This window comes from Chiloscyllium punctatum, chromosome 26 (genome assembly GCF_047496795.1).
Source record: "Chiloscyllium punctatum isolate Juve2018m chromosome 26, sChiPun1.3, whole genome shotgun sequence".
Classification (NCBI taxonomy): Eukaryota; Metazoa; Chordata; class Chondrichthyes; order Orectolobiformes; family Hemiscylliidae; genus Chiloscyllium; species Chiloscyllium punctatum.
In genome coordinates this window covers 61,075,975-61,088,143 of record NC_092764.1, presented here as the reverse complement: position 1 = coordinate 61,088,143, position 12,169 = coordinate 61,075,975, and the positions used below count along the sequence as shown (strand labels likewise).

At 43.9% G+C, this 12,169-nt stretch overlaps 1 protein-coding gene across 1 annotated transcript in view; it reads left to right on the top strand.

Moving 5' to 3' along the window:
* The window catches only part of LOC140496207 (coiled-coil domain-containing protein 102A-like), a 197,460-nt gene that overhangs the window by 117,096 nt on the left and 68,195 nt on the right, over positions 1-12,169 (top strand). Inside the window, exon 2 of the mRNA XM_072595705.1 lies at positions 3,483-4,154. Within this exon, the coding sequence (XP_072451806.1) occupies positions 3,558-4,154 (597 nt within the window). The 5' untranslated portion in view covers positions 3,483-3,557. The remainder of the gene's footprint in view (positions 1-3,482; positions 4,155-12,169) is intronic.

Below are 12,169 nucleotides of genomic sequence, written 5' to 3'. Positions count from 1 at the left end.
GAACTTGGATCACATAGTAGAATTTAGTGGAAAGCAGCTGCTGCCAGACCTAGAAAGATGGTCAGCACAAATCATTTCAAATTCTGTAAAGATCAAAGTATGTTTGAGTGGACAGCAGGAAGGAGAGTAGGGTTGGGTGATTGGAGACAAATTCTAGACATTTTTGTCTTTGATGAATGGTATCTTCATAATATATACACAAAAGCTTTCATAAGACAGTATTGTTTGGCTAGATCTATCTTTTGTACATTAATACTGTGAAAGGGCCAGAGGATGAAGGACATGTGCAGCAATATCGATGCTATCTGTCTCTAATTCCAGGTGAAGATCTGACAGGATGTAGGAGGAGAAGGAGAGACCAGTTGAAGGGCTTTGGTCCTCTGGAAGGCTCAGACCATCCCTGGGTGTCTGACATTATACAGCATTTTAACGTCCAATTATCTGTTAAAGTGCCACAGAAGTGCAGTGTAATTTCATAATCACTTTGAATTGGATGAAATCTGCTAATTTCAAGTCTCTCAAGCAGCTTGAGTCTCCTGCACTGTCGTTTTGAGTTCCAGATTGGTTCCAACAGGCCATTGGGCCCTTCTATTGTGTCTGTACTGGCCCTGTGAAGGAGCAATTCAGTGAGTTCCCCATAACCTGACCCATTCTTCCTTTTGAAATAATAATTCAAATTCTTCTTGAACATGCCCTCAGAATACTGTCAGGCAATAAAATTCTAGATCCTAACCACCCATTATGTGAAGATGCTCCTCTTATCACCATTGCTGCTTTGACTAATAAACTTAAACTGGTGTCCTCTCTTGTTGATTCTTCCATCATAGGGAACAATTTCTTCCTCCCTACTCTACCCAGACCCCTCACGATTCTGTAATCCTTGATTAAACTCAACCTTCTCTTCTCCAGTGAAAACAGTTCCAGCTTCCCCAACCTATCCATGTAAAGACAGTTCCTCACAGATTTATAGAGGTCGAGAGTACAGGAAAAAAAACACCCTTTGGCCAACTGACACTGTGCCAATCCAAAAAACAAACCCTTATCCCTTGAACCCATTCCCGTGAGTCATTTATGAATTCATTCTAGTTGCCTTTGTATCTTCCTAAATTGTGTTGCCTGGAACTGGACACTGTATTTCAACTCTGGTGTAAGTGGTGTCTTTTACAAGCTTAGCATCTGCTCCTTGCTCCTGTACTCTATTCCCTTGATAGCAAAGTTAAGGATATTGTGTGCTTTATCAACCACTTTCTCAATCTGTCCTGACCCCAGAGATTTGGTTGGCTGGATGGCCAGTTTGCAATGCAGAGTGATGTCAACAGCATAGGTTCAATTGTTATGGAGTAGGCCAGACCCCTCAAAACATTTTTAAGCAGGTAGCCCAGACCGTAACTTGGCTATTTGTTTTAGCTAAGTGTATAGTGGATATTCTTGGAGTAAATTAGCTGGTTCGACTGCAAAGTTTTAAACAAACAAATTATTTAAAATCCCAAATGAATTATCCTATCCAAACCTGAATTACTGATGCTGTTCCAAAAGTACTTGAAACAGTCCCAGTACACACACCCCTCAGCACAAAGAGTAAAAATGATACAGGCTGCTTATAGTTTGCAAAGTCAGAAGGGCAGAAGGAGAGTGAGAAGACCTTCCAGCCTTTTCCACACACAACTGCCATTGGACTCACTAAAGTTATGGACTGAATCAAAAACTCTAAACGAAGGCCAGCGACACAGCTAGCTGGCCACTCCCCTTTGATTATACTTTTTTAAGATGTGAAAGTCTTGGGCTGGAGATATTATCTGTTATGGGGTATACAGAGAAGGTTGCGATAAACCAGTCAAGCTTCAAACATGATGGAAAGGGAGGTTAAGTTTAAAAAACCTCCAGGGCATAGCAACCTTGTAAAAAGAACCAGTATTGTGACGCAATTCCCACTCCGGCTGAGATTGCCATCAAGGTGTCTCATTCTCAAACCTTCCCCTTGCGCTGAGGCTTGGTGACCCTCAGCACCTTTTCTTTCTAATGGGAGAGCAGCCCTATGGTTCAGTTAGACTATGTCAACTTCATCTGTCTATGATCAATGCACATACACCCAGGTTTCTCAGCTTTTTAAATGAAGTGAATGTGGAAAAAAAAGACTGAAGGAAATTTTAGTTGAACATGATTTGCCCTTAAATTTGGGTTTCCACAAATGCCAGTCCAGAATCATACAGCACCGAAGAACCATAGAATCCCCAAGTGGAAGGAGGTAATTTGGCCCATCAGGTTTGTATCAGCACTCCACAAGGCATCTCGCCCAAACTGAGACACCACCCTAATCTCTACTTGCTCTTGAATATTATAACATATCTTGTGCTCATCCACGTGGTTTTTAAAAATTGAGAGGTTTCCTGCCTCAACCCCACCCCCTGGGCAATACATTCCAATGCCTGGATGAAAATAATTTCCTCAAATACCCTCTTAAACCTCGTGCCTTTCACTTGAAAATGATGCCTCCTTATTTTTGACCCTTCAATTAAGGGGACTAGTTGTTTTCTATTCATCCTGTCCTTGCCCCATAAAATGCTGTACAGCTTTATTAGATCCCACCTCAATTTTCTGTGCTCCAAAGAACAAACTTAGCTGAAATGTTCCATCCAAGGCAACATCCTGGTGAAACTCCTTTACAATCCTCCAGACCAATCACATCCTTCCTACAGTGCAATGACCAGAGCTGCACTCAGTACTTGAGTTGTGGCCTAACCAAAGCTCTGTACATTTCCATCATGAACTCCCTGTTTTTATGATCTATGCCTCAACTGGTGAAGGTGAGCATTCCATATGCCTCCTTAACTACCCTATTAACCTGTCCTTTCACCTTAAGGTGTGTATGGGCAAGCGCTTCAAGATCCCTCTGTTTCTCTGAGCTTCTTGGTGTCCGGCCATTCTTTTTACTTCCAAAGTCCATCATCTCCCATTTATTGGATTTGAATTGCATCTGCACTAAATGCATGTGACCAATCCACTCAATTTGAAATTGCTTCAGGTTATCAAGGTTATACAGGAACCTGACTGCTCTTTATCCTGTGCACTAAATAGACAATGATGTATAGAAAATGGGAGAAATGAGAGAATAAGCTCAGATGGCATTTTTCATCTCCTCGAAGTAAAAGATTTGTATATCTGTATTTGACTGGAATATCCACAATAGCTTTCCACCCAAAGCTTTTGAGGCTGGGAGCTTTAGCTAAAGTTTTGGAATTGAGAATAGTTAATTTTACATTGGGTTAAGGGATTGAACAGTTGTGGAACCAACATGGAAGGAATTAAAATATGGATCAACACCTAATGAAATGATGGTACAGACAGAAGGGGCTGAACGGCTTCATTATATAAGCAGTTTAAACATACATTTGCTTGTTTATTTCTACACAAATTTGCTTGTAATGTTCAATACTCCCCTTCCTGAAGGTGCATTATGTAATTGTCAATTACTCCATCTGTAGATTGCAAGTGGAATGGAATTCCAAAAGTAGCAGCCTGCAATGTCTGTCTAAGAGTGGCAGCATTGTCCCCTTGAGATGAGTCAGACTGGTGGCTCTCAATTGGTGGAGACAGGACAGTCTAACAAGTCGCCACTCTTGAACAACCACAGCCAGCAAAGCCTCAGCCTGCAGCCTGAGAGAATGTGCAGCCCAGAGACTGTGCCTGCAGCTCCCAAAATTGGAGGGCAGACTCCAAGTCCACAGCTCCCTCTCTGCATGGATGGTGACTGGGAGAGCCGGGAGGAGCTGCGGCTGCGGGAGCTGGAGGAAGCTCGAGCACGTGCTGCCCAGATGGAGAAGACCATGCGCTGGTGGTCTGACTGCACGGCCAATTGGCGGGAAAAATGGAGCAAAGTGAGGGCAGAGAGGAATAAATCTAGGGAGGAGGTGAGGCAGCTGAGACAAAAGCTGGAGGCACTGACTAAAGAACTAACGACAGTGAAACGGGAAAAGCAGGAACTATCCAGCGAGAACGAACACCTGCGGTTGGAGGCTGAGCAAATAAAGAATGGTCAATGCGATGAGCAAATACAGGAGAATAAACTAGCATTGGAGGAGGAGAGCGAGAGTTTAAATGTTCCAGAGCAGGAACCAGTGCGAGATATGGAGACAGTGAAAACGTCCAAAAACAAGGTGAGCTTCTTAAAATATTTTGGGACAGTGTGTTGCTTGTGACTTTATTAATAGGGGCTTTACATTTGTTCATCTCAAGTTCCAATGATACTGTTTGATTTCTTTTTGGTCTATTTAGCTGTAACTGACAATTCCCTGCACTGTCTGCCTGAATTTCTACCTATGTTTTGTTTCTCCCCTAATTTCCCCTCTTGCCCTCTCTGAAATCATCTTGTCCACAAGACCCCAGCTCCTGCCTTCTCAAACCTTTTCCCATTACACGGAGCTTTTCCAGATCACAATATCATTGATATGTCCCTCCTCCATCATGCAGCTGAGTGGGACAGCTTCTACCTGGTTCTATTCCTGTCTATCCAGTGGCAGTGCATTCCACGCACCCACCACTCTCTGTAAAGAACCTACCTCTGACATTTCCCCATACCTTCCTCCAATCACCTTTAAAATATGACCCCTCAGGACTGCCATTTCTGTCCTGAGGAAATATCTCTGGCTATCTACTCTCTGTGCCTCTCATTACCTTGTACACCTCGATCAAGTCACTTCTCTTTCTTCTCTCCAGTGTGAAAATCCAAGCTCACTCAACCTCTCCTCATAATCCAGGAAGCATCCTGGTATATCCGTGGGCGGCATGGTGGCACAGTGGTTAGCACTGCTGCCTCACAGCGCCAGAGACCGTGTTCAATTCCCGCCTCAGGCGACTGTGTGGAATTTTCACATTCTCCCCGTGTCTGCGTGGGTTTCTTTCGGGTGCTCCGGTTTCCTCCCACAGTCCAAAGATGTGCAGGTCAGGTGAATTAGCTAGGCTAATTGATGAGGGTCGAGCTGTGGATGTGGTGTATATGGACTTCAGCATTTGATAAGGTTCCCCATGACAGGCTCATTCAGAAGGTCAGGAGGAATGGGATTCAGGGGAACATAGCTGTCTGGATACAAAATTGGCTGGCCAACAGAAGACAGCGAGTGGTAGTAGAAGGAAAATATTCTGCCTGGAAGTCTGTGGTGAGTGGTGTTCCACAGGGCTCTGTCCTTGAGCCTCCATTGTTTGAAATTTTTATTGATGACTTGGATGAGGGGTTTGAAGGATGGGTCAGCAAGTTTGCAGGTGACACAAAGGTTGAAGGTGTCATTGACAGTATAGAGGGCTGTTGTAGGTTGCAGCGGGACATTGACAGGATGCAGAGATGGGCTGAGAGTTGGCAGATGGAGTTCAACCTGGATAAATGCGAGGTGATGCATTTTGGAAGGTCGCATTTGAAAGCTGAGTACAGGATTAAGGATAGGATTCTTGGTAGTGTGGAGGAACAGAGGGATCTTGGTGTGCAGGTACATAGATCCCTTAAAATGGCCACCCAAGTGGACAGGGTTGTTAAGAAAGCATATGGTTTTTTCGCTTTCGTTAACAGAGGTATTGAGTTTAAGAGTTGTGAGATCTTGTTGCAGCTCTATAAAACTTTGGTTAGACTACACTTGGAATACTGCGTCCAGTTCTGGTCTCCCTATTATAAGAAAGATGTGGATGCTTTGGAGAGGGTTCAGAGGAGGTTTACCAGGATGCTGCCTGGACTGGAGGGCTTATCTTATGAAGAGAGGTTGACTGATCTCGGACTTTGTTCATTGGAGAAAAGGAGGAGAAGAGGGGACCTAATTGAGGTATACAAGATAATGAGAGGCATAGATAGAGTCGATAGCCAGAGACTATTTCCCAGGGCAGAAATGACTACCACGAGGGGTCATAGTTTTCGGCTAGTTGGAGGAAAGTATAAAGGGGATGTCAGAGGCGGGTTCTTTACACAGGGAGTTGAGAGCATGGAATGTGTTGCCAGCAGCAGTTGTGGAAGCAAGGTCATTGGGGACATTTGACAGACTGCTGGACATGCATTTGGTCACAGAAATTTGAGAGTACATACACGAGGATCAATGGTCGGCACAACATCGTGGGCTGAAGGGCCTGTTCTATGTTCTATGTTCTAATCCTCTGCACCCTCTCTAAAGCATCTACATCCTTCCTATAATGAGGTGACCAGAACTGGACACATTATTCCAAGTGTCATCTAACCATGGTTTTCACAAAGCTGCAGCAAAACCTTGTGGCTATAAACTCCGACCATCCCCCCCCAATTAATGAAAGCCAAAACACCATATGCCTTCTTCACAACCCTATCAACTTGGGTGGCAACTTTGAGGAATTTATGTACATAGGCCCAAGATCCTGCTCTTCCTCCACACTGCCAAGAATTTTGTCTTTAACCATTCATCATTCAAATTTGGTCTTCCAGAGTAAATAACTTCAAATTTATCCAGGGTGAACTCCCATCTGCCACTTCTCAGCCCAGCTCTGCATCATGTTAATGTCTTGTTGTAGCCTGCAACAGGCCTCAACACTATCCAGAACACTGCTGACCTTTGTCATCAGCAAACTTATTAACCCACCCTTCCACTTTTTCATCCAAGTGATTTATAAAACTACAAAGAGCAGAGGCCCAAGAACAGATCCCCACTGGTCACTGACCTTCAGGTGGAATACTTTCCATCCACTACCATTCACTGTTGTCTTTTGGGTAAAAACAATGACTGCAGATGCTGGAAACCAGAGTCTAGATTAGAGTGGTGCTGGAAAAGCACAGCGGTTCAGGCAGCATCCAAGGAGCAGGAAAATTGACGTTTTGGGCAAAAGCCCTTCATCAGGAATACAGGCAGAGAGCCTGAAGGGTGAAGAGATAAAAAAACTGTTGTCTTTTGGCCAGCCAATTCTGTATCCAGACAGCAAAAATTTCCTGTATCCCATGCCTTCTAACTTTTTGATTGAGCCTACCATGGGGAACCTATTCAAAAGCCTTGCTGATATCCATATACACCACATCTTCTGCACTACCTTTAGTCAACTTGTCTCATTACATCCTCAAAGAACTCAATAAGGCTTGAGGTATGACCTGCCCCTCACAAAGCCATGCTGACTTGCTTCAGTCAAACTGTTGTTCCAAATAGTCATAAATCCTATCTCTCAGAATCCTTTCCAGTACCTTGCTTACCACAGACTGACGGTCTGTAGTTCCCAGGGATTTCCCTATTCCCTTTCTTGAACAGAGGAACAACATCTGCCTCCCATCAGCTAGTACTACTCCCGTGGAGAGTGAGGATGCAAAGATCATCGCCAGAGGCACAGCAGTCTTATTCCTCGTTTCCCGTAGTAACCTTGGATAAATCTGGTCTGGCCCTGGGACTTGTCTATCTTGATGCTTGCCAGAATTTCCAGCACATCCACTTTCTTAATATCAATCTATTCAAGCCTATTAACCTGGTCCACAGTGTTCTACTATCAACAAGGTGACACTCTCTCGTGAATAGTGAAGCAAAAAACTCATTTTGGGCATCCCCTACCTCTTCAGACTCAAGGCACACATTCCCTCCCCTATCCCTGATCAGCCCTACCCTCTCTCTGACCATTCTCTTATTCCTCGCATTAGTGTAAAACGCCTTTCGGTTTCCCCTAATCCTTCCCGCCAAGGCTTGTTCGTGCCCCCTCCTAGCTCTCTTCAGTCTATTTTCGAGCTCTCCTAGCTACCCTGTAATCCTCTAAATCTGTGCCAGATCCTTGCTTCCTCAACCTTAAGTAAGCTTCCTCCTTCCTTTTGACGAGAAGCCCCTCTGCTATTGTCATCCAAGACTCCTTCACTTTATCATTCCTGGCCTGTCTCAGTGGAGCAAAGTTAACCAACATTCGCAATAAGTGCTCCTTAAACAGCCTTCACATTTCTGTGCCTTTCCCGTAGAACAGTTATTCCCAATTTATCGTCCACAGCTCCTGTCCCATAACAGTATAATTTCCCCCTCCCAATTAAATACCTTCCCATGCTCCCTGTTCTCAAAATAATTGTGTGAGTAGTCCAGTGTTAATCTTCAATGCAAAATACACCAAATGTTTCCATATTAATCCCTGCCTGCTACCTCGTCAGATGACCTCATTACCTTATATAATCTTTCAAAGATTATTTCAAATCCTCCCTGTTCAAAGGATGGTTGGGGTTTGTGGGTAGTGCTCAGACAGGTGGTGTGGGCAGTGGGGAGGGTTTTCTGGGATTGCTAAACGATCTTGATTGGGTGAGTCAATGGGCTGGAAAGTGACAGGAGTTCTTTGTGGATGGGTGCAAGGTGTTGCATTTTGGTACAGCAAACAAACATAGGACTTTTACAAGCGATGTTGTGGCCTTGGTGAAGCAAGGGATCTAGGAGTTGGGGTAAGTTGTTCTTTGGGGTTCATGTGATGTGGACAGAGTGGTTGCATGTCGTTTGGCATGCTTTCCTTTGGGTGTGGGGGTTGGGGAGCTGTGTTGAGGTCACGCATGATGTGGTGGGCCCTCTTCTGGAGTGCTGTTTCCAGGCCTGGTCACCCAGTTATAGGAAGGATATTATTAAAGCTGGAGAGAGTTCAGAAGAAATTTACCAGAGTGTTGCTGGGAGTGGAAGGTTTGAGTTATAGAGAGGGGCTGGGACTTTTCTTTTACCGGAGTCTAGGAGGTTGAGAGGCAATTTTGTAGAAGTTTAGAAAATAATATTTGGTACATGTGGAGTTAATGGTAATTGTCTTTTCCCTTGAATGGGGGATTTCAAGACTTGGGGGCATGGTTTTAATGTGAAAATGTGCAGATTTAAAAAAAGATATGAGGCAATTTTTTGTTTACACATGGTTTGTCTATATGGAATGACCTTCCTGAGGAAATGGCGGATGTGTGTACAATTACAGTGTTCAAAAGTCATTTAAGTCAGTACATGTCTGCAAAAGGTTTGAAGGGATATGGGCCAGCAGCAGGCAGGTGGGTCCAGTTTAGTTTGAGATTATGTTCGGAATGGACTGGTTGGACCGAAGGATCTGTTTCCATGTTATGTGACTCTATGTAACCTAATGACACCACTTGATAAGAGTGCCTTAAAATGCAGAACTCCAGCAAAAGTGCAAAGAAAATTGTTGCAATCCTTATAGAGAGTAAGAACCTATAAAAAGAAGTTCAGTTGATACCTGCAAGACTCACCTGTCACAAAATCACATGTTCGAATGTTTGCTGCAACGAGTGACTATGAATAAATTTGCCTCTCTAAATGGAGATGACTTTTCTCTTTCTTTGTTTTCTCAAAGTGGCTTCCCCACCACTCAGGGTGGCATGGTAATTCAGTGGTTAGCGTTGCTACCTTACAGCGCCAGGGACCCAGGTTTGATTCCATCCTTGTGTGGAGTTTGGGCATTTTCCCTGTATCTGCATGGGTTTCCTCCAGGGGTTTCGTTTTGTCCCATAACCCAAAGATGTACAGGTTAGGTGAATTGTTCTTGGGAAATGCAAGGGAGTGGTTGGGAGGGGTGGGGTGCTCTTCAGAGGGTCAGTGTGGACTTGATGGGCCAAATGGCTTGCTTCCACACAGTAGGGATTCTGTGATTACTGCAGTTTCTGTGTCTATCTCTAGCACCCTTCTTGTAAATTGGAATCACATTAGCTGTCCTGTGTCACTTCCCCTGTTCCTTGAAAGGAACTTACGTTGTGTCCTAGCTTCCTATGATTCAAGTACTAGGAAACTCCGATCCCTGCGTACCTCAGAGCTCTTCAATCTCTCTCTACCTTATCACGAAATGCTACTTCACTATTCTTCCCGTCAAAGTGGAGAAATTTACAATTTTTTCTACATCTGTCTATGACCCTAACCATTAGAGTTCATCTCATACTCTAGCTATTATAGTTTATCTCTCTTGTCTAACTGTCATTTTAATCTCTCCAATACTCTATCATCGGAGTTTCTGTTTCATACATTATCAGTTGGAACTTGTGTCTCAAAAACTCTAGCCTTTTGAGATCATCTGCCTGGCACTCTGTCCTTCTAATATTGATATGGCCATCAAGTCTACACCAACCCTCTGAAGAGCAACCCACCTTGACCTCTTTCTTTCCCCCCCCCCCCAAATTATCCCCACATTCTGGCATTTTTACAGCTAATCCACCTAACCTGCTTATCTTTGGACTATGGGAGGAAGCCAAAACACCCAAAGGGAAGCCTGTGCAGACACAGAACAAACATGCAAACTCCAAACAGTTGGAATCGAACCTGGTCCTTGGCTCTGAGGCAGCAGTGCTAACCACTGAGCCATCAAGGTTCCTCCCTCTGGTCCTCCAGCCATCAGGGTGCCTCCCTCTGGTCCTCCAGCCATCAAGGTTCCTCCCTCTGGTCCTCCAGCCACCAAGGTGCCTCCCTTTGGTCCTCCAGCCACCAGGGTGCCTCCCTCTGGTCCTCCAGCCACCAGGGTGCCTCCCTCTCATCTCTTCAAGCCTTTGGAATTCATCTGTCTAGCATTTGAACTATTGGAGTTAAATTCTCTGGTGTTTGAAGTCTTGAAATTGAACTCTTCATATTCTGTCTGTGTTTTATCACCTGGATGCTGTATTTTCCACGTGTACTTTTTGTTTTTGGCAGCACGCTAATTTTATGCCAAATTCAATTGTTGCAATTCAAGGATACAACACAGCATGAGCTTCTCCAGAATGATTAACAATTGGTAATGAACACTGGTCCAGCCAGTGAGGTCCATATCCTGTATGTGCAGAGAAAAGTCTCAATCATAGCAGGGAGGTTTTGCAGGAGCTGTGTTGGATTTTGGAATAACATGTGCAGTTCTAGTCACCACATGACAGGAAAGGTGTGATTTCACTGGAGCAGGTGCAGAGGAGATTCATCAGGATGTTTTGGACCATTTCAGCTTTGAAGAGAAGCCGGATAAACTTGAGTAGCTTTTTCTTTGGAGCAGAGAAGATTGAGGGGATACTTGACAGAGATGTGTAAGATTGAGGGGCATGGGCAGGGTGAATAGAAAGGTGGTGTTCCCCTGAGTCAAGAAAAAGGGGCATACTTTTAAGGTGATAGGCAGGAGAATTAGTGGGAATTTTAGGAAAATGTTTTCATCCAGGAGGTGATGGAGGTCTAGAATGGACTGTCTTGGGAGGATATTTGAGGTGGGAAACCTCACAATCTTTAAAAAGTACTTGGAGTGAGTATTGGAAATATCAGAGATGTACTAGGAGAGGACATTGTGCAGGGCTCCTACAGTGAGGTAGAACTCAGTGATTGCATCTTTTCTTTCAATGATGAGGTTAGACTATAGACCTCCCAATAACCAGAAGAAGATGGAGGAACAAGTATGTCAGCGGATCACAAAGATGTAAAAACAATAAAATTGTGATAATGGGTGATTTTAACTTTCCAATCCTATGACTCCCTTAGCACCAGGGACAGAATTTGTTAGATGCGTCCCCAGGTTGGATTTTTGAAACAATATGCACATAGTTGGCCATACCAAACCTTGCACTGGGGAATAAGCTTGGCCAAGTTATTAAGATTTCAGTAGGAGAGCATTTGGAGAACAGGTAGTTAAATAGTCATAGTGCAAGTGCTAAACTGGAGAAAGGATAAATACAATAGTATTAGGTATGAACTGGAAAAATTGGATTCAAAGAGTCGTTTGATGGTAAAGCCATACGTGAAGTGTGGAAGTCTTAAAAACCAGTTGACCAGAGTTCAGAACCAGCAAGTTCCTGTGAGGATGAAAGTTAACAATAGCAAAATTTGGAAACCTTGGATGATAAGAGGTTTTCTAAGTTGAGAAAAGGGAAACATGTAATGTTTAGGAATCCGAGATGAGGCGAGGCCTTTGAGCATAAAAGAAGCAGAAAATAAAGAAATTAGGAAGGCTAGAAGGGACCATGAAATATCCTTGGCAAGTAGGATTAAAAGCATTTTTTACATTAATTAGGAACAAGAGGGTAACTCCGGGACAAAGGAGGGAATTTATGTGGAGCCAGAGGAAGTGGATGAATTCCTTAAGTACTTCGCAACTGTATTCAAGGAGAAAGGCATGAAAAATAGTAAGATTTGAGGGGTATGTTGATATCCTATGGCATGTTGGTATTGAGGAGGAGGAGGAGATGGTGTTAGCTGCCTTGAAAAACATTTTAAGGTAGCTAAGTCAGTCCCCTGATAGA